The 23,300-nt window shown below is 40.0% G+C and overlaps 1 protein-coding gene and 1 pseudogene across 1 annotated transcript in view; both read right to left on the reverse strand.

Moving 5' to 3' along the window:
* Positions 1-1,768, reverse strand: part of INTS6 (integrator complex subunit 6) — an 89,460-nt gene extending 87,692 nt beyond the window's left edge. Inside the window, exons 1-2 of the mRNA XM_066380934.1 lie at positions 1,141-1,768; positions 687-764 (exon numbers count right to left, since the gene is read on the reverse strand). Of these exons, the coding sequence (XP_066237031.1) occupies positions 687-764; positions 1,141-1,251 (189 nt within the window). The 5' untranslated portion in view covers positions 1,252-1,768. The remainder of the gene's footprint in view (positions 1-686; positions 765-1,140) is intronic.
* Positions 1,769-1,909: 141 nt separating this feature from the next.
* LOC136404214 (DNA-binding protein inhibitor ID-2 pseudogene) overlaps positions 1,910-23,300 on the reverse strand; it is a 51,104-nt pseudogene continuing 29,713 nt past the window's right edge.

Genomic DNA, 23,300 nt, shown 5'->3' on the forward strand with positions numbered 1-23,300 from the left:
TTTAATTGATTAATGTTAATACGTTATCACCGCTGAAGAAACTATTCCTGAGGTGGCAATAATAAACCGGCCTGGGCTACAGCTTTGGACAGCCTAACTATGTAACTTCCCTGGGAAATTTACTCCCTAACCTAAAACCAAAAATTTAGGGATGCAATATACTAGTGGAAAGCCAACGTGGGCAGGACTTCGGAAGTTAACCTACAGCTGCCCCACTGACCCGTGGCCTCCCGGGGAGATCTTAAGACTCAACCTCGCAGCCAGCAGCCACCCACAAGGCTCGCTGGCCCGCCAGCGGGGTGAGAGCGGCCAAGCCTCGGGCCGATTCCCCTTTAATGCAAACCCGGGCTCGGAGCGGCCGGGCCCGGCTGTCACTCGGGCTAACTTGAATAAATATCCCCCACAGTTCATTGCTGCCGCTCACGCCGCGGAGGGGAAATGTCGGCCATGTTGATCGCAGCGCCTCTGCCGCCGGGCCGGGCTGGGGAAGGGATGGCGGTAGCCCCGCGACTCCGTGCCCCGCCAGGGCGCTCCGGGGCGGGGGAGGGGGTGGGAGCCCGCAGGGAAAGAGACCTCAGCGCCTAGAGCACAGCGGGAGGGGGAGGGGAGCATAATGAAGGGTGAATGGGGGGGCGGGGAGGGCGAGCGAGGAAGGAGCAGGGAAGGGGGAGGGCGAGGGCTGTTACCTTGATAGCATAGGGTGGCTCTTCGAAAGTGACCAGCATGTACCTGTCCCCTCTGCTGGCAGGATCCCGGGCACGGAGCTGCGGAAGAGCGGGTGGGGGACGGGAGGAAGAACAGGGCGAACGAGAGAGGAAGCAGAGGCGAGATTACAGTCGGCGAACGGGTGCCCAGCAGCCCCGCCGCCCCCCCCCCAGTACCGCACAGCCGCGGCCACCCCTCCACGCTGCCCCCCACACACAAATCGGCTCCTACACACCGCCTGGGGCCAGAGCCCCGGCCCGGGCCGGGCCGAGCCCGGCTCGCAGCGCCCGCCGCCCGCGCGGTGGGGGAGGGGGCCCCCGAGCCCGGCAGCTCCCGCAGTCAGGTCCCCGACACCTCCGCCTCGCCGCCCCCGGCCGCTGTCCCCGCCACCCCTGCCGCCCGCGGGCCGCCGGTCCGGGCTCGGTCAGTCGGTACCTTCATGAAGGTCTCTACCGCGCCTTTGGCCGTGTCCAGGTAGGTGGTGCCCAGATGGCTGCGCTGGTTCATAGAGGCAGACGTGTCTATCAGGAACAGTAAGATGGGCATAGTGCTGGCCAGGGACACCGGGGCCCGAAGTGGTAGAGAAAGAGGAGATGGTAGAGGTGGAGGCGCCGGTGGCGGCGGCGACCGCCGCTACGCGGGGCGAGGGAGCGCGGCTCCCGGGAGGAAAACACCGTCTGGGTCTTTCCTCCGGCTGCGGGGAGTTTCTCCCTCGATAGTTGAGAGGAAACTCCCAGAGCCAGTCCTCCCCGTCGTACCCCCGTCTCCGCCTCCTCCTGCCCGCCTGCCCGCTCGGGCGGGCGCCCGGCCGTCTGTCTCTCAGTCCGTTCCCCCCCCCCCACCCCCGCCTCGGGGGTCCCGTCCCCGCTCCCGGCCCCTGTGTGTGTCCCAGCGGGAGACGGGCCTGGCTCCCCACCCCACCCCCGCTGCAGGGAGTGGGGACCTGGGAGCTGGCGAAGAGGGGAGTGGGCTAAAGGGAGACTGGCCCTGGGGCTGTTAAGAGAAGTTTCAGGGACTCCCTCCGCACCCCGGCGGTGTCACCACTTTCTCAGCCCCTCTCGCTACTGAAGCGCTTTTCTCTCTCACACTCCGGTTTTAACTCGGGCAGGGGCTGCAGAGGCACCGCCCCCTGACACGTCCTCGTGCCATGTGATACACCGCTCCGCTATTGTATTGGCTAGTCTCTAGCCTCTCATTAGCATATTCAAACAGCTCGGGGGCGGGAGAAGCTTGTAGGCCGGCCCCGGGAAGTGTTATTGAGCACGCGTGAAGGCGGGGCGTCGGGTACGCGCGCGAGCGAGCGCGAGGGGTGAGCAGGCGGGTCGGCAGGCGCGGAGGCGGGCCTTGGGAAGGGGCGGGAACGAACCGCGTAGAGATCGTGGGGTGGGGGCGGGAGCCGCGTAGGCGCGCGCAGGTCGGCTGCGGCTTGAGTCTGCGCGTCCGTGCTGCGGGACTCTCCTTGGCTGGAGGATGTGATAGGCGTCGGAGGAAGGGAAATAGACGCTGGTCTCACCTCTCCATTGGAGGTCGCTGTAGGAAACCCCTTTCCTGGGGTCGAGCGAAGGGGAGATTAAGTTAAGAATTAAACACTGGTTAGGGGAAGGAGACACGCCCGTGGTCGGCGGCAGAACTGGCTTGGGCCTGGGAGGGCGGGCCCAGCGTAGGCGCACCCGGGACGGGGGAGGAGAAGTGCGACGTTATTTATGACCGGGAACTAATCGCGAGTCACACCGCTCCTCCTGCCGGGTGAGGACGGGGGGCCAACCTTCTCCGGAGCAGTCGTCTTTGGCATTGGGGTGAGGACTGAACCCGGAGCAGGCTAGAAACTCTCTCGTTGGAGGACCCACCAGAAAGGGAACAGCGCTTTTTCTAACTCAGCCCTAAAAGGAAATGGGAGAAGGCTCTGTAAAGTTTGTTGCCCTTGCTCGGGGAGAAATAACCGGCACTACCCAAAGAAATACCTCCTTCAAACCATGTTTACTTATGGCTGTAGGCTATCAGTTTCAGAGCTAAAAGGGGCGTTAGCAAACCATAACTTATTACTCTATTTTTAAGTGAAAAAACTGACTTCAGCTTGCTCAGATGACCCAGAGAGTGGGTTCCCCATAACCCTGCCTGTCTTTCACTATCCTCTCACGCTTGTCCAGATACTGTATGAAGGACGAAGTTCTAGGTTAAAACAAGCCGCTGTCATCATGCCTGAAGCAATGAATCCTCTCCTAGATAGCCAAAGAAAAGTTTACTCAAATACACTAGTTAAAAAACTGAAGACTGGCCCTGGCCCGTTGGCTCAGTGGTAAAGAGTCGGCCTGGCATGCAGGAGTCCGGGGTTTGATTCCCGGCCAGGGCACACAGGAGAAGCGCCCATCTGCTTCTCCACCCCACCCCCTCCTTCCTCTCTGTCTCTCTTCCCTTCCCGCAGCCAAGGCTTCACTGTAGCCAAGTTGGCCCCAGTGCTGAGGATGGCTCTGTGGCCTCTGCCTCAGGCGCTAGAATGGCTCTGGTTGCAACAGAGCAACACCCCAGATGGGCAGAGCATCAGGCCCTGGTGGGCATGCCGGGTGGATCCCGGTGGGGCGCATGTGAGAGACTGTCTGACTGCCTCCCCGTTTCCAACTTCAGAAAACAACAACAACAAAATAAAACACTGAAGACTGCCTAAAATACAAGTTGAATTAGAAATATAAGCCTTAATAAGACTACATAGATATTTATAGGTCCTCTCCTATTAGCCTTGTATTTTTACTTTTTTACTCTAGAAATTTTTTATTATTTACCTACTTATCATTTTATTTTTACATTGTTCCTGTTGAACAATGTAAAAACATTGTTCACAGTAACACAGAAGAGTTGTGCTTTGTGGCATTTTGTTTAAATCTTTAGTTTCATAACTTGGACTTTTCCTAACATTTAAGACAATCTCTGAACTTTTTGTAGCAATAGGACAATTTCAGTAATATATTGTATGTATCATAGAAGAATGAGATATTTTTAAGAGATTTGGACTACGAAATAAGATGCAGGTCTTACAGTTCTTACATCTAGTACTTGCTGAGGCCTGGTGGATTTAAAAAAAATAAAATATGGTCCCTGCCTTCAAAGAACTTACAGTTTTTCTAGAAAACTATTACATACATTTTATTAGCTACTGCAAGGTAGAAAGTGATTGGATACTAAACTCAGAAAAGAATGTATAAGCGAGGGATGATGAAAACATTTTCCAGGGTCAATATGTTTAAGCTGTGCCTTAAAGCAGTGTTTCTACAACTGACCTTAGACATGGAGCTAAAAAAGAGTTCTTTAATGCTTTAAAATTTTTGTTTTAACAATATGCAAATTGTTTTATCAGTTCTGAAGACAAATTGACTCTTTCAAAGTGATAACTTGCAATTGAAAGATTGTCATGGAAGTAGTCTTTAGTTTTCCTTATCTTTTCTTTTCAAACTGGCCTGTGGACTCCGGCCTGTCCAAAAATGTATTCTGTAGATTCATCACAGTTTTTTTTTTATATTACTCAGCTTTGAGAAATACGAATTTAAAGGATTGGTAGGATTTGGATATGTTGGTAAAGGCAGAGGATGCTGCTGGTGAAAAGTCCTAGGCGTTGAAAACGTAGTGAAGAAAACAAGTCAGCATATTGTGAGTGTCTTTCTGGAAAACAGTGAAGTTCAGCTTGACTGGAGCACCAGCCCCACAGAGAATAGTATAAGATCCAGAAAGGTAGGTCATATTTAGAGAGTAGAGGGCTTTTATTCTAGACTAAGGATTTTTTTTTTCCATATAAAGGAGAGCTTTTACTTGGGGTGCTATGTACAAAGCTGTGGTTTGAAGGGAATAAAACTAGACAACTGAAGTAGATGAGCATGCATTAGTACTGTCCTTCCTGACCAGTGGTGGTACAGTGGATAGAGCTTCAACCTGGGATGCTGAGGACGCAGGTTCAAAACCCCAGAGTCGCCAGCTTGAGTGCCGGGTCCCTGGTTTGAGCATGGGATCACCAACATGGTCCCATAGTCACTGGCTTGAAGCCCAAGAGTCACTGGCTTGATCCCAGTGTTGCTGGCTTGAGTAAGGGATCACTGGCTCAGCTGGAGCACCCCCCACCCTACTTTAAGGCACGTATGAGAAGCAGTGAACAACTAAAGTGATGCAACTGTGAATTGATTCTTTTCTCTCTCTCGCTAAAAATAAAATAATAACAACCTTACCAATGACAGTTATTTAAAATCATTTCAGAGTCATCATGGCTCTTTCTTCCCTGACTCAGTGGAGTTGGCAGATTGTCATACTAGGGTCATAAGTGGAAGTACGTGGGAGAGCCAGGATTAGATACAAAGATCAGGAGAGCCAAGTCCAATGAGCCAACCTGGAACACATAACCAGAACCTACACTTATGATGGCATCTGAGATCAAAGGCCAGGTTCCCAATTCAGAAACCCAGAAGTGCTGGAAATCAAGGCCCTGAGGGAGAACAGGAAAGAATTCAGGACATAAATAGGCAGCAAATCCAGAGGCAATCAGAAAGCAGGAAACATTGAGTTATCCCTGGATAAAATTGTGGAATAGGCCAAGTTTATTCTTAGTGATTGTGGTTGACAATTAAGCTATTGCTTGATGGTGGCTTAAAGCAAGGTTCTGGGCCATGAGGTGCCCATCAGCATTACCTGCAGAGTTTAAAAATAATAATAAATGGGCCTGACCTGTGGTGGCGCAGTGGATAAAGCTTCAACCTGGAACACTGAGGTCACTGGTTCAAAACCCTGGGCTTGCCTGGTCAAGGCACATATGGGAGTTGATGCTTCCTGCTCCTCCGCCCTCCTCTCTCTCTCTCTCTCTCTCTCCTCTCTCTATAAAAATGAATAAATAAATAAAAAAATCTTAAAAAAAATAATAAATGTACTAAATCCCCATAAACCGAGGAAAGAGATTCAATAGATGATTCAGTAGAATTGAAATGGATCCTGGTCATCTCATTTTTTAAAAAGCTCTTCAGGTAAAACTTATAAATAATACTGGTTAAAGACTATGTACTTAAAGTATAAAAATAATGTATGTGTCTAGCATCCAGTATTACCCTTAGAGTTACTATATTAAACTCCTAAACTCTGCAAAGTAAAGGGGGAGGGGAGGAGGACTATAAGTGTAATACCAGTATAGCTAACAGTGAATTTGCATCATATGCTTATGTAAATTACTTAAATTCAAATATGTTTGACAAAATAAAAAGAGAACTAAATAGTGCTGGAGACTCCTATAATCCCCCTGGGTGAGTTTAGGCCTTAGAGTAAAACATGAGATGGAAAACATAAAACTCTTCTTCACTCAATCTCTGTGAATCTGGAATGTGATTCTAGAAAGATTCTGGGTATATGCAGGCGTGTTTTTGTAAAATATGGCCTCTAAATGCAAGCCAAGTATTTCATCAGACTCAGCTAAAGAAACTGAGCGCTTGCAATGCTTAGAGGGAGAACTAGTTGGAGTAGTATGTGCTAAGCCCTGTGCTGTTGCAGTCTAGGAGATGAAGGAAGATTTTTCTGGGAGGGCATTGGTCAAAAAAGGTAGGTGGGAGAAAACTTGCTCTTTGCTGGCTGTTTTCAAAGGAGTGTTGACCAAATGGCTTCAATTTTAAAGGGAATGAATAAATTATATGAAACCTGAAAGAATAGTGACTAAATTGTTGAAATGGAACTATTCTAACAGAATTAAAAACTGACTAATTAGATTTATTTTTAGAAGCCAACCAGAGCCCTTTTAAATTATTTTAAACCAATTAAGCAGGGTAACACGGTTTAAAAATAATTATGTGCAATGTCTTGCCTTATGGTATCAGGATGTGCCATCTGAACAAAATAATCAGATAAAGCTGGTGTTCCTCACATGTAACCTAACAGAGTTTCTGTGGCTGGCTTACCGCTTTCTTAGCCCTCTGCTTTTCTCTTTGAGATCACAATTGTCAATGAACTTGAAAGGTTGAGAAAAAAACAAAAAGTAATAGATACAAAAAATTAGGTGTGAAACTATGTAGCAAAATATATTCAGATAATACATGTACAAGGACATTTATTTTGGTCATTCTAATATTATGTAATATTAATCCTCAGGGGAAAAATGCTACTAGGTACCACTATTAAAAAGAAATTAGACCTTTCCAAAGACCAGTATTTCACAGTAATAGTTGAAGTCTGAGATGATTCAAGATCAGTCTTGAAAATGAATATATCCAAGTTAAGAATTAGAATCACAATGGAACAGTTTCTCTAGTAAAAGAGCATAAAAACTGCAGTAATTCTTAATATTAATTGCACACCTACTGTGTGACAGCTACTGTGGTAAGCCATAGACAGTTTATAACCTATGAAAAGACAGAAGGTAGATAAACAGGTAATGAGAATATACTATTATGATAAGTCAGCAGACCCTGGACATGATATAATAAGACCTATCTTAGAGGATTGTTTTGAAAATACAGGGTAACATACCCTATTTTATCAATGCTGAGACACCACAGGTCATGAAAGAAAAAAATGCTAATTAAACTATGACACAATGCTTTTTTATCAATTAAAATTTATCCACACTGCAGTAAGTTTCAACCAGGGGCATTGGTGATGAAACATGTTTTAAAATACTTCTCTATTGTCTTCAGTATTTTTTTCCAAACCATTGGCTTCTATTCTATGAGTTTCGATGTTGGTACTTTCTTGATCTAACTAGAAGGTATCAATAAGAAATTTTCAGACCACAACCAGGATTTACATACTTTCTTTAAATGGTTGACTGAAATGTCCAGGGTTGCAATTATCTAGTTGTGCCACCAGGAATAACTGCAAAATTTGTACATGTATGCTGCTTTCTGGTGACAGCATTGTCAGATACCATTATTTCAAATTAAATTTCAATTTTATAGATGTTAAAATAGAAATGTACATCTTATAATCAGTAAAATACCATTTAGTGCTGGTAGGTCTTAAAATAAGTTTCAAAGAGCTCTCTCACTGAACATAGGGCAGCTGATCTTACCAACTGAGTGCTGTTTCAGCAGACTGAAATCATCTGGGGCTGGAACACGTGGAAGAGTGGGAGGAGCTAGGGCTAGGCCACATCAGAAAGGGCTTCTTGTGCCCAAGTAGGAAATTTCTAATTTACTTTGGGGTGATAGGGAGACAAAGCTTTGAGTCAAAGGAGTGATATAATCAGATTCTCATTTTGGAAAGATAATTTTTGTAACAATTGGGAGGATGGATTAGAATGGAAGACAGTGGGCAAGTAAACCAATTAGGCAATTTCTGGATTAATCCAAGGAATAACATTGAATCATTTTGTTCATACAAATGTGGCAACAAGGAAGGTAAAGAAAGAGTTATAAACATTGAGGTGATCAAATTGACAGAACTTGGTGAACAGAGTAGATGCAAGCAGAATCATGTTTTTTAGATGAAATCCATCTTACGTCATGTAAAATGAATATCATCACAATACTGGTAACTACAAATTCTAATAACCAATGGTGTTTATTCAGTCATTTGTTCAAATACTTATTAAATCCTTAATATGTGCACAAGCTAGGAATCTAGCAGTGCATAAAACTGGGAAGAAAATGCCTATATTTATGAAGTTTACATTCTAGCAGAAGAGGTGAATAAGATAAGTAAATTATACAATAAGTAAATTATACAATTTACAATAAGATAAGTAAATTATATGCTATATTACTCAAAGTGTTAAGGAGGAAAATAAAGTGGAGAAAAGTTAAAAAAAAAAAAGTGTTGCAGAGGGAAGAGAGGTGCAGTTTTAGATTTGGAGAGCAGGGAAGGCATCATTGGAAAAATGACGTTTGACAAGAGACTGGAAAGAAGTGCGAGACTGTCATACAGATATCTAGGGAGAGACAGCTTTTGTCCACTTACTCTAATGATGTGTAGTAAAACATTTCTGGTTTGAAAGGCTGATATATATTAAAGTCTTCTCTGTTGAAAAGTATTCTTTGCTGATACTTATTCTTAACAACTATTAATTATGAAGTATTCTTTGCTGATACAAGTTCTCTTTGATAGGCAGAACACCAATTATCAATTAAATAGTGTTAAGAGATTTATCTTTTAAACTCAACAGGTACTGTTTCAGATTCTGGGGATTCAGCGTTAAATAAGATAGACCTAATACCTACCCTCAGAGCACTGCCAGATAAAATCCAGGACTCAAAATTAAATTGGAATTTCAGATTAGTTTTAAGTATATATACCAACTATACATGGAACATAATAATGCTAAAATTTATGTGTTGTTTACTTGCAATTCAAATTTAACTGGGCATCCTGTATTTTATTATAATTTGCTGAATCTGGCAATTCTAAGCCCTCACTGAATTTACAAACTAACCTACTGGAGGCAAAGATTAGTAAATAAAGTTAGCATACTATGGACATACTCTGTAACCTGGGAAGCCATAAAATGGAAGGCCCTGGAACTATAAATGTGTGCAGGAAGCCTGTCTACCAACACGAACACCCATTCTTAGGAGCAAGAAATAAATGTCATATTTGAATCATGTTTTGTATCCATTTGTACCATAATCCCTTTGTTATACCAGCCCAGCCTAACGTGTCAGTCCATGAAATCTATCAAGCTCAAATTTACTCAAAAGTTTTCATATACTGTGCCAACAACTAATAAAATATATGTAAATAAAGGCAGCAGAGAGGTAAGCCATACCCTAAAAACGTTTGTACTATAGTCATCATTCTAATATAGCTTTAAACATGAGTATTTTAAAGACGTCATGAGGGACATCAGATTAATATAAGAAAATAACATAATTGAATGTTTTCCCTAAGCAAATAACATTATATATTATTCCTAACTGTTAAAACATTTTTAACATATTTCATTTAAACAGTTATTGAATATAAAGACAAGTATTAAAGGTGCTGAAAATTGTAAGACATGATTTCTGACTTCAGAAAGTGTAAGGCTGCCTGACCAGGCGGTGGCAGAGTGGATAGAGCATCAGACTGGGATGCGTAGGACCCAGGTGTGAGACCCTGAGGTCACCAGCTTGAGTGTGGGCTTATCTGGTTTGAGCAAGGCTTGCCAGCTTGAGCCCAAGGTCACTGGCTCGAGCAAGGGGTCACTCTGTCTGCTGTAGCCCCCCCCCCCCCCCCCGGTCAAGGCACATATGAGAAAGCAATCAATGAACAACTAAGGTGCTGCAACAAAGAATTGATGCTTCTCATCTCTCTCCCTTCCTGCCTGTCTGTCCCTGACTGTCTTTCTCTCTGACTCTCTCTGTCTCTTTCACACACACAAAATAAAAGAAAGTGTAAGGCCTAGTAGGGAAAATACAGACACATTATACTAGGCCACATATAATACTGCCAAAAGGTAAGTGCAATTCATCTTTCTCACTGAAGTGAGAAATTCAGTCTAGAGAAGAAGAAAATAAAGCAGCTGAATGAAGGAGCATTTTTTCTTAAAAGCTTTACTAATTTTACAACTTTAAATTTTTTTATTTAAAAGAGTTATCAAAAAGTTCAAAATTGCAAAAATAACAGAAAAACAAAAATCACTTTTAAATTACTATCCAGACATAGCCACTGATAATTGGGTTTCAATATAGTCTTTTCTTTCCTGCTTCTTTTCTACTTAATATATTAGCATTTTTCATTACATATTTTTATATATGACTTTTAATAAATGCAAAATATTCCATCTTATGGATATATCAATTTATTTTCCTCTGGCTACTAGATGCTTTGTTTATTCCTAGATGTTTTACTTTTATGAATAGTGATACATTGAACATCCCTATACATAAATCTTTGTATTAATTCAAGATTATTGTTTGAGTGCTAGTTACTGCTCTGGATGTTAGAGATACACTAGTGAATAAAATCAAATCCCTGCTCTCACTGGGAGGATGAGAAAGAGAAAATAAATGTGTAAACTATATATTATGTCAGTGATTAGTACTCTGGACAAAAATAAAGCAGATTAGAGAGATAAATGGTGGGACTAGGTGTTTCCCTCTTAAACCTATACAATAGAAATAACTAAAACATGGAGTAGCATTTGATAAATGCCAAAAATAAGTTCAAAATTCTATGAGGAACATTTACCTAAAAGGACAAAAAAGAGAAACCAAAATAATTAGTGGAGAAGAAGGTGGGCAACCAGAAATGCAACTTGCCAAAGCAAAAAAGAGAATTTCAGAAAGGAGAATTTAAAAAAAAAAATGTTACTGTAACATCAAAGTAAAGACAACAAAAGACATTATATTTGAGAAATCTGTGGTTGACTTCTCTAAGGGTCTTGTTAGAAATAGAGACAAAAGAAACAATTAAATCAGGATTTTAGGGAATGGCTGAAGACAGAGGCTATAAATGTTCCTTTTTTCACTGAAAAAGAGGATGAAATAATACTCAAAGGACCTAAAAGGGCTTCTCTTTTAAGGCCAAGGAAAAGTTCAAACATGTTTTTAGGTAGAGACAGAGCTGGGACAAAATAAACACATTGGAGAGGTATGGCAGGTATCAGTAAAAGGAGAGAACTAGGTAAAGATCATAAGTGGGGAAGATGGCAGCAATGTAGGTATAAGTTACACTTACCTACTCCCAGGGTCAAAGTGGAATTACAACTAAAATATAGAGCAATATATAATAACCAACTGAAGACTAGATGAACAGAAGTCTTATAACCAAGGATTTACAGAAGAAACCACATCGAGACTGGTACAAAGGGGAGAGATGCAAAAAGTGCTGACCCCTCTTCTACAGGCAGCATGTGACATTATGGAGGGCTATCTCAGCTTCAAAGATTCCCCCTGAGGAGCATGCAGGATCTCAACTCCATGCCAAACTCCCCAGCCCAGAGTACCAGAGCTGGAAAGAGGTGTCCACACATCTGGCTGGGACAATCAGTGGGGGTTCCGTCTGCCAGGGAGAGACAGGAAATCTGCTAGAGGCACAGGCACACTCTTAAAATCTTGCTCACAGCCATTCACCATTGGCCCTGGCAAAGGGAGAGCAGTGTTGACTAGAGTTGTGTGAAGAGAGACTAGAGTTTGTGGCTCTGGGGAGAGAGCTGAAGGGGCAGCTACCAGGTTCCCTTGACTGAGACCCTCTTCAATACCACAAGTCCCATCTTTTTTGGATGGAGTACTCCCCACCTTATAGCATCAACCTCACTCTCTAGACTCCCTGTCACCCCACCCTCCTGACTCCTGCTGGCCTGGCCTGCCCTGCCAGGGAGACCCCCCAAGAAGTCTGGGCAGAATCTGTGACAGCCTGAGTTGTGTGACTGTGGGACGGCGCCACTCCTCCAGCATTCCCCCAAGCCTGACTGGTGCCTCCCTGTCATGGGAGGTCCACTAGCTCCACCCTCCCAATTTCTAGCAGCCACAATCCTGCTGGGACAGACTGAGTTGTATGTCTCTAGGCTGAGAGCCATTTTTCCTTCACATGCCCAACCAGTGCAGAGCATGGCCAAAATCTGGTCTGTACGAGCCTAATAAACTGCTGGCCTCAACCTGATGACTCCCGAAGACCCTGCCCCAACACAAAGGTCTAAAGGTACATGATGGCTGGGTGGCAGCTAGACTTGGTATTTGCTAGGACTTCTGCTGAGTATCCTTAGACTCAATACTGGCACCATATTTGAACCTATATTATTCTGGTGAAAGCCACAAACTTTGGATTGCTTTGGAGCTTCAAACAGTTGCTCAGAGCCAGTCACAGGCAGTGTCTGGTGTTGACCTACACCAGAATCCCTGCAAAGAAGCCCCAGAACCAACACACCAAGTGACCAGCTTTAAACAGCATTAGGGCAGGATCCATTTAGTTTCAAAAACAGCATTTCCAAAAGGAGACATTGGCAGGCACCAGAGCCTGCTGAGGCAAATTCTGCTTTGTGTGGTCAGCACCTGTGCGGCAGCTTATACACTGTGGTCATGGTTGACCTCAGATTCAGCCAGCCTGAGGGTCGACCCCATGCACAAATTGGACTAGAACAAACAAGACTCAGTTACAACAAGAGAGCTCATATAATCCACACAGAACATTCATGAGCACATAGCTGAGGTAATTAAGCAGATTGTGCCACTGAGTCCCACAGGACACCTACTACATAAGGCCACCATACCAAGGCTGTGAAACATAGTAGGTCTACCTAATACATAAAAACAAACATAAAGAGGCAGCCAAAATGAGGAGACAAAGAAATATGACCCAAATGAAAGAACAGAAGAAATCTCCAGAAAAAGAGCTAAATGAAATGGAGTCAAGCAATTGGCCAGATATAGAGTTCCAAAAAATGACTATAAGGGTGCTTAAGGAAATTACTGAGAACTTCAAAGTTCTCACTAAATGTGACTAAGAATATAGAAATTATAAAGAAGCCATCAGAAATGAAGAATACAATATTTTAAATGAAGACTACACTAGAAAGAATAAACAGTAGATTGGGTGAAGCAGAAGATTGAATCAGCAATTTGGAAGACAAGGTAGCAGAAGACAACCAAATCAGAAAAGTAAAAGGAGAAAAGAATTTTAAAACATGAGGAAAGCTTAAGGGACCTCTGGGCAACATGATGTGTAACAGCATCTTCATCATGAGGGTACCAAAAGGAGAAAAGAGAGCAAGAGATCAAGAATCTAGTTGAAGACATGACTGGAAACTTCCTTAACCTAGTAAAGGAAAAAAGATGCACAAGTCCAGGAAACACAGAGAGACCCAAAGAATGACCCAAAGAGCCCCACACCAAGACATAATTGAATTTGCAGAGGAAAAGACAAAGAGGGAATCTTAAAAGCCACAAGAGAAAGTTACCTACAAAGGAGCTCCCATAAGATTGTCAGCTGATTTCTCAACAGAAACATTTCAGACCAGAAGGGATTGGCATTAAATAAAGTGATAAGAAGCAAGGACCTGTGACCAAGGCTACTTTTCCAGCAAAGCTATCGTTTACAATTCAAAACAGCTTACCAGATAAGAAAATGGCATTCCTTATTACCAAATCAGTATAACAAGAAATGTTAAAGGGTCTTCTTTAAGAAGAAGAAAAAGAAATAAAAAAACACAAAATATAGTTATAAAGAATAATGGCAATAATTATATACTATCAATTATCACTTTAAATATAAATGGCTTCAATGCTCCAATAAAAAGACATAGGGTAGCTGAATGGATAGGAAAACAAGACCCATATATATGCTATCTAAAATTGATCCACCTTAGAATGAAAGATACACACTAAAAGTCTCTCTCTCTCCCCCCCCAAAATCGATAAAAACATTTTCTAAAAAGTCTTTAACAAGAGACAAAGAACATAATGATAAAGGGACCAATTCAACAAGAATGCTCTCTTGTAAACATTTATGCACCCACATAGGAACACCTAACCATATAAAGCAAATCTTAATGGACATAAAGGAAGAGATCAACAGTAGCACAGACATAGTAGGGGATTTTAACAGCCCCTTGACATCAATGTATAGATTTTCTAACATAGGATAAACAAGAAACAACAGCCTTAAATGTCTGCACACTAGATCAGATGAACTTAATTGATATCTAAAGAATATTTTACCCCAAAGTATCAGAATATACATTCTTTTCAAATGCACATAGAACATTTTCTAGGATAGACCACATGTTAGGTTACAAAACAAGTCTCAGTAAAAATAAAATAATATCAATCATCTTCTCTGACCACAATGTTATGAAACTAGAAATCAAATATAAGAAAAAAAACTGAAAAACACACAAACACCAAGAATAAATAACATGTTACTAAACAATGAATGGGTTAATAATGAGATCAAGGAAGAAATCAAAAGATACATTAAAACAAGTGAAAATGGAAACACAACAACCCGATCTATAGGGCACTGTGAAAGCAGTCCTCAGAGGTAAATGCATAGCATTATAGGCCTATCTTAAGAAATAACAAAATAAAATCATAATTAAACAATCTGACTTTACACTTAATTGAACATGAAAAAAAAACAAATAAAGCCCAAAGTGAATAGAAGAAGGGAAATACTAAAGAGCAGAGCAGAAATAACTGAAATAGAGTCTAAAACAAGTACAAAAGATAAATGAAACCAAGAGCTAGTTCTCTCTAAAGATTAAGAAGATTGACAAACCTTTAACCAGACTCATCAAGAAAAAGAGAGAGAACATGAATAAATAAAATAAAAAATGAAAGAAGAGAAGTAACAACTGACACCAAAGAAATTCAAAGGATTATAAGAAATTATGAACAATTATATGCCAACATTGAACGATGTTGACAAAACGGATAAATTCCTAGGAATATACAATCTTCCAAAAATAAATCAGAATCAGAAAATCTGAATATACTGATTAATGAATTTAAAGTAGTAATAAAAATACTCCCAACAAACAAAAGTACTGGCTTCACAGGTGAATTTTACCAAACATTCAAAGAACTAACTAACCTATCCTCAAACTAGTCCAAAAAATTCAACAGAAGGGAAGACCCCCAAGCTCATTTTACAAGGCAAGCATTATTTTAATTCCAAAACTAGATAATGACACTACAAAGAAAAACAAATTATAGGCAAATATTCCTTATGAACATGGGTGCTAACATCTTAAATAAAAAATTAGCAAACAAGGTCTAGCAATACATTAAAAAGATCATATGGCCCTCGCTAGTCAGCTCAGTGTATAGAGCATTGGCCCAGCCTGAGGATGTCCTGGGTCTGTCTGGTCCCTGGTTAGGGCATCTATGAGAAGTGATCATTTTCTTCTCTTCTCCTCCCTCTCCCCTTTCTCTCTCTCTCTTCCCCTTTCACAGCTAGTGGCTTGATTGGTCCAAGTGTCAGCCTCAGGAGCTGAAGGTAGCTCAGTTGATTTGAGCATTGGACCCAGAGGAGGGTTGCCAGGTGGATCAGTCAGGGTGTGTGCAGGAGCCTGTTTTACTATCTTCCCTTCTCTTGCTTAAAAAAAAATCATACACAATGATCAAGTGGGCTTTATTCTAGGGATGCAGGTTGGTACAATATCTGCAAATCAATGCACATGATAGATTACATAAACAACCTGAAGGATAAAAACCACATGATCTTATCAATAGATGCAGAATAAGGTTTAGATAAAATCCAGCACTCATTTATGATAAAAAAAAAAAAAAAAAACTCTTGGCAAAGTGGGAATAGAGGAAACATACCTCAGCATAATAGAGATCATATATGACAAACCCACAGCCAATATCATACTCAATGGGCAAAAACAAAAACTGTTTCCATTGAGATCAGGAACAAGACAGGGAGGTCAGCTTTTACCACTCTTATTCAACATAGCACTGGTAGTCATAGCCACATCAGAGAAGAAGAAGAAATAAAAGGCAACCAAATTGGAAAGAAAGAAGTAAAACTGACATTATTTGCAGATGACATGATACTGTATATAGAGAACCTCTAAAGATTCCACACAAAAACTACTAGAACTGGTAAATGATCTCAGTAAAGTATCAGGATAAATATCCAGAAATCAGTTGCATTTTAATACACCAATAATGAAATATCAGAAAGGGAAACAGAGATAAACAATCCCATTTATAATTACATTAAAAAAACCTAGAAATAAATTTAACCAAGGCTGTAAAATACCTGCACTCAGAAAATTATAAGACAGAGGAAGAAAGTTGAAAAAGAAACAAATAAGTGGAAACATATACTATCTTCATGGATAGGAAGAAATAACACCATTAAAATGTTCATACTATTCAAAGCAATCTATAGATTTAGTGCAGTTCTTATCAAGATACCAATAGTGTTTTTCTCAGAACTAGAACAAATATTTCAAAAATTCATATGGAACTACAAAAGACCCTGAATAGCCACAGCAATCTTGAGAAAGAACAAAGTTGGAGGAATCATGATACCTGATATCAAATTATAGTACAAGCTATAGTAATCAAAACAGCATGATACTGGCATAAAAAGTGGTCATATAGACCATTGAAAGCCCAAACATAGACCCATGCCTTATGGTTTATTAGTATTTAACAAAGAGGCAGGAACATACAATGAGATAAAGATAGTCTATTCAATAAATGGTGTTGGAAAACTTGAGCAGGTTCATACAAAAAAAATAAAATGAAACTAGAACACTTTCTTATACCATGCATAAGAATTAACTCAAGATAGATTAAAGACTTAAATGTGAAACCCAAAACCATGAAAAGAAGAAATTATAGGCAGTAAAATCTCAGAACAATATTTCTTCTGATTTTTCTTCTTGGACAGAGAAAAGAAAAACAAACGGGAGTACCTCAAAGTAAAAAGTTTTTACATAGCAAAAGAAACAATCAACAAAATGAAAAGACAACCCAGTGAATTAGAGGACATATTTGCCCATGATATGTCTGAAAAGGTGTTAATATCCAAAATTTATAAAGAATTTATACAATTCACACACACACACACACACACACACACAAACACACCAATCCAATTTAAAAATGAAGGACCTGAATAGACACTTCTCCAAAAAGGACATACAGACATGAAAAAAATGCTCAATTTCACTAATCTTCAGAGCAATGCAAATTAAAACCATAATGAGATGTCACCTCACACCTGTCAAAATGACTATTATCAATAAATCAACAAACAAATTCCGGCAAGGATGTGAAGAAAAGGGAATCCTCGTGCACTATTGGTAGGCATACAGATTGGTGCAGCTGCTATGGAAAACAGTATGGACTTTTCTCAAAAAGTTAAAAATGGACCTGCCTTATGACCCAATGATTCCATTTCTGGGAATATATCTGAAGAAAACAAAGTACTAATTCAAAAGAATATATGCACACTATATTATTTGCAGCATTACTTCCAATAGCCAAGATTTGGAAGCAGCCCAAGTGTCCATTAGTAGGTGAGTAGATTAAAAAAACAGCTGTACATTTACACAATGGAATACTACTCAGCCATAAAAAAAGAAGGAAATCTTACCTTTTATGAAAACATGAGTGGACCTGGAGAGTATTATGCTAAGTGAATAAGCTAGTCAGAGAAAGACGAATACCATATGATTTCACTTATATGTTGAATCTAATAAACAAAATAAACAACAAACAAAATAGAAACAGACTCATAAATACAGAGAACAGACTGGCAGCTACCAGAGGGGAGGAGTTTGCAGGGCTCAGTGAAAAAAATGAAGGGATTAAGTAAAAACAAAACAAAACAAAAAAAAACACCTCATAGACACAGAGAACAAGTATAGAGATTACCAGAGGGAAAGGGGATGGGGGAGATACATGATGGTAAAGGGGAATAAACAGTGACAGAATGAAACTTGACTCTGAGTGAACACGCAATACAACATACCGGTGATGTATTATAGAATTGTACACTTGAAAGCTATATCATTTTATTAACCAATGTTACCCCAATAAATTTAATAAAAAAAATTTTTAAAGACTGAAAAGATGTTTAACAAAACGTTAATACTGAGATTGTTGGGTGCTTTTGTCTTCATACTTTTTAATATTTTTTTCAGTTTTCTATGATAAGCAGGCAAATAATTTTAAATTAGTATCTCATATTTTTCTTCTTTTACAGCCATATACAGGTTGTGTTTTTTTTGTTTTATTTAAAAGCACTGTAGCCTGGTGTTAAGCATGTGGGCTTATATCTGACTCCTTAAATTTACAAACTCAGCTTTGCCATCTTTTAGTCCATGATTGTAGGCAACTAACTTACTCCAATTTTCAATTTCTTCTGAATTAGGGGTGATAATAGTATCCATATTCAAAGGGTTGTAAAAATATAAGTAAGTTTTGTTGTTAATGCTACAATATATGATTAAATTGTTTTTGCTCTTAAAAAAAAAAGACCATAAGTGGAGACATTACAATGTGAAAAAAAGGGGCACTGACTTCTCAGAGATCAGAAATAATGACAAGAATGTGAACAATGCCTAGCATAGTACCTAGTGTGATGGTTAATTTATGTTTCAACTTGATGGGCCACAATATCCCCAGATATTTGGCTACACATTTTTCTGTGCCTGTGAGCCTGTTTTGGTTACGATTAACATTTGAAAGGTAGACTGAATAAAGTACATGGCCTTCCCCAAAGTCGGTGGTCCTCCTCCAATCAAAGACCTAAAAAGAACAGAGACCATCTCTGAAGTAACAGGGAACTCCTCCTGCCTATCTGCCTTGAGCTAAGTCTTTTCTTGCGTTCAGACTCAGACTGAAGCTTTGGCTCTGCCTGGGTCTCAAGCTTTCCAACTTTCATACTGGAATTATATACCATCTGCTCTCCTGAGGTCCCAGTTTGCTGATTATAGATCTTGGGACTTCTCAGCTGCCGAAATCATGTGAGTCAATTTCTGTTTCTCTCTCTCTCTCCATATATTGATGTGGTGTTTCTATTGATTCTGTTTCTCTGGAGAACCTCTATTAATACACCAGTATATAGTAAATGCTTAAATATATGGTGAATGACAAGATCAATATTAGAGAAGTTTAGAGGTAGAGAGGATGGATACTGAGGCAGCTGTTGGAAATGGATGTTTGCCCAAACTAACCTGTAAGACTGGGGTCATGCTAAGTACTCAAAGAAAATACCTTTAGTGGCTAATATGGCATAGTATGGACAAACAAGCAGATCATCCTGACTCATGTGGGCAAAATCCTGGCAGGCAGTGGTCAACCTCTACGAGATTAAACAAGACTCCAAGTAAGGAATGCAATAGCAAATAACATCAAGAAATGGGAAGAAAACAAACATTTTTTTTTTTGTATCCCTCTGAAGCTGGAAACAGGAGGCAGTCAGATAGACTCCTGCATGCACCCGACCGGGATCCACCTGGCATGCCCACCAGGGGGCGATGCTCTGCCCATCTGGGGCGTTGCTCTGCTGCAACCAGAGCCATTCCAGCACCTGAGGCAGAGGCCATGGAGCCATCTTCAGCACCCGGGCCAACCCTGCTCCAATGGAGCCCCGGGCTGCGGGAGGGGAAGAGAGAGACAGAGAGGAAGGAGAGGGGGACGGGTGGAGAAGCAGATGGGCGCCTCTCCTGTGTGCCCTGGCTGGGAATCGAACCCGGGACTCCTGCACGCCAGGCTGACGCTCTACCACTGAGCCGACCGGCCAGGGCCAAAAACAAACATTTTATTGCCTGCTTATGCCAGGCACTCTGTTAGAACTTCCCATAATTATTTAATCTTCTAATAAACATTTAAGCTAAAGACTCCATTCCCTGAAAAGACTATAGAAACAAGAATACCTGGCATGAAACAAGTCAGAGACTCAGTCACAGAAGAAAATGACAGGGAGACAGGCAATCAGCAAAATATAAGGAGGGAATTTGTTCATAAAAACCAGATAGGAAGGATAACAGGATGAGAGCTCTAGGATTTTAATGAGAAGATCATTTTAATGTTCAATTCACTAATCTCCACAGACCTGTGTTCTAAAACAACAAATAAAATAGCTTAACGTGATTATGCAATATCTATCATTGATGATAGGCACATAGGAGCTCCCATGACGTACGCTTAATTCACCAGATGAATTGATGTTTCTCGTTCTCTCATTAAAACATTCCCACAGCTTGGTAAATACTCAAAACTAGTAAAATTCTCTCTGATTTAATTATGAACTTCTACTCCCACTGCAAGTTCCATGCTTGTAGAGTCAGTTGCATTTTCCTCAAAACTCCTTTCTACCAGTTGAACTTATTCTAGTTTTTAATTAAATATTATGTAAAGCAGTGGAATGTGAAACAAAAGTCACTAAAAAATTTGCTGTCAAATTAGGTAAAACAAGAAAACTGCAAAAGCCTAGAAAAAGTAAAAATCTACAAGTATTTTAATTTTCAAAAGATTGACATAAAATACACTTGTAGTTCAAGTTAAAATAAAATGTTTAAGGCATGCAGCATCATTTAAAAAATTTCTTTGCTTTAATTTACTTCTTCAATCCACCAATCACTTTACCAGTGTTGGATAAGGGAGCTTTTTACTATACTATACCCTGTAATGTACATGTATAGCACTTTTGTTTATACTTTCTACAAAAAAGGCACCATCTGTCAAGAAAAACAAGATTCAGACTAGAGTTTATAATCTTTTAGTGACTCCAATCAGCACGTTCATGTGAACCTCAATACAGAGTATGACACTACATGTCTGTTTAACTGTTCCTCTGAGTCTCAGGGATAATAGGACTTTTATGTATTAAATTTTGTATTGTGTACATTTGTGGCTCTGTGGTGGTCTTCATAAGATTACCAGGAATAAAGCATTTTTGGGTCAGGTTGTTGTTTCACCTGTACCTGTTGGCCTTTGTTGTACATAGGCCAATATGTACATTTTAATAGTTCTCTCTGTAAAGAACCTTAGAAATAACCTAGTGCTTTTAATTCTCTTGTATTAAAAATAAGTAAACTGAGAGCTAGGGTTAAAGACACTTGTCCAAAGAGAAAATTTATTGAAATAAAATTGAGGGAAATGTTTAATAACCTCTAACATTATTAACACTTCTAATTGAAGGTTCTCAAAGCACTTTTAAGTCAGATGTTAATGATTCTGATACCTATGTATCAAATTGTTCTATTTTCTACCACTTGGGTTGCCTCCTCTCAGACTATAACTGAGAAGTCAACACTTTCTTTGCAGGTGAACAGTTGATAGTTGTATTCATCCTGAATAAGAAACCTGAAAAACAATGTTTTGTTTTTTTTTTTATCACTTACGTTGGTGGCAGGCAGTCCAGGCAGGCCCTATTTGTCCATTCTAAGTTTTATAACATCATTATAAACTTGAGGCTTTCTCTGTTTTCTTGTTCAGCCTATCTTATTGTGTGCATGTCAACTGGTAATTTGCTATTTTACCTCCAGTATTGCAGTTTGCTTTGGTAGAAGTAATACGAAGGAGGAAAGAAAGCATGTCAGCTGAGCTGGTCTTCCTTTAAAAAGAGATTTTCTGGAACCACTCAATAATTTCTCTTGGCCAACTATGTCACATAGTCACTCTTCTCTGCAAAGTGGCTGCACTATGTGTTGGGAGGACAACCAGCAATCTCATGGTTGTTCACCTGTTACCAAGACCGAGAGGAATGTATGTGCATTGCCTAGCGTGTGCTTGGTACCTGGTAGAGGCTAAAAAACACGCAGCTCTTATTTTATTAGAAAAAAATAAACCTAGTGGTGATCTTCAAATTTCTTCCATAGTAGTTATAGAGTGTTTTAATTGATGTAAAGAATTCAACATGGTAATCAAATAATTTTACCAGAAAAACAAAATTTTACTAAAATTTTATTTGACATTAAAATATTAGTATGGCAACTTTTCAAAAATTATTTGTTGAACCAGATTATCATTTGGACAGTGGTCAATAGTTGATGATTGTACAGTGTAGTATCAAAAGTTTTAAATATAAATGACCTTTTTCTCTATGTTTTATAAGTTGGGAAATATTTGTTTATTGTATTTTATTATCATTGAAATATATTTTATCATGACTGAAGCTTCTTCAAATTGGTGCCTTGTTAGAAAAATAACATTTGTTGAACCATTAAAATTTTCCACATGTTTATTTGTATTACTCATTTATTGTTAAGTAAAGATCTTCAAGAGATGTATCTGAGGGATCACTTGATTTCTGATTCAGATGCAAGAATTTCTAGTCGCTAGAATGACATTAACAGAAGTTTTATGTAAGGTACTTGATTTTGTGAAACAAGAAGAAAAAAACAAATATGCATTTCATAAGAAAAGTAACCATTTTTTACAAACAAAAATGAAAAATATTTTCAGAACTTCATAGATATAAAAATACCTAGAAGTAACATCTACCTCATGCATGTGATACATAGTGTACCGAGGATCCCATGATAAAACTGAGGGTGTGTGCGTGTGTGTATGTGTGTGTGTGTGTGTGTGTGTGTGTGTGTGTGTGTGTGTGTGTGTGTGTACTAAAAGATAGGGAATCTAGCCATTTAAAAAGTCTATCTAGGAATTATTATGCTTAGTACTTTATAAATACTGACAGCTCTAAATCTTTACAACAACTCTGAGTAGTTATTCCTCCAGCAAAGGTGAGTCACATGGAAAGGAAACATCAGAGAAACTAGGTGTCCCAAACAGGGGCTGTGGAGCTGTGATTTAAATGCAGATCAGAGGAACCTGTAGTCTGGATTGATTCCTCTATTTCATGCCTTAAACATGTTATTGTTCCATGAATATGACTCAGCCTCTTAGTTTTTCATGTAGCAATATTGTGACCTTTGATGTTAATAGATAGTGTGGTTTTAATTTTTAAATCTGTGAAATGTAATTTTGGTTTAGGTTTGTTTCTCAAAATACAATATAAGATAACACAAGCAATGTAATAAGAAGAAATGATTAACTGATGAATTTAACCAATGATAAAGTTCAAACCCAAACTCCTTGATTGCAAGATTTATCTTTTTTCTCTGTAATTACCAAAATACTTGACTCAGTTATCTGGTTAATTTTTCTATGTGTATGTATGTATGCTTATCTTAAAACTGCAGTTTTTAACTAACATAGGTCCACCAGGAAGCCTGTACATGTTTTTTCTCTTTTGAA

Source organism: Saccopteryx leptura, chromosome 4 (assembly GCF_036850995.1).
Source record: "Saccopteryx leptura isolate mSacLep1 chromosome 4, mSacLep1_pri_phased_curated, whole genome shotgun sequence".
Lineage (NCBI taxonomy): Eukaryota > Metazoa > Chordata > Mammalia > Chiroptera > Emballonuridae > Saccopteryx > Saccopteryx leptura.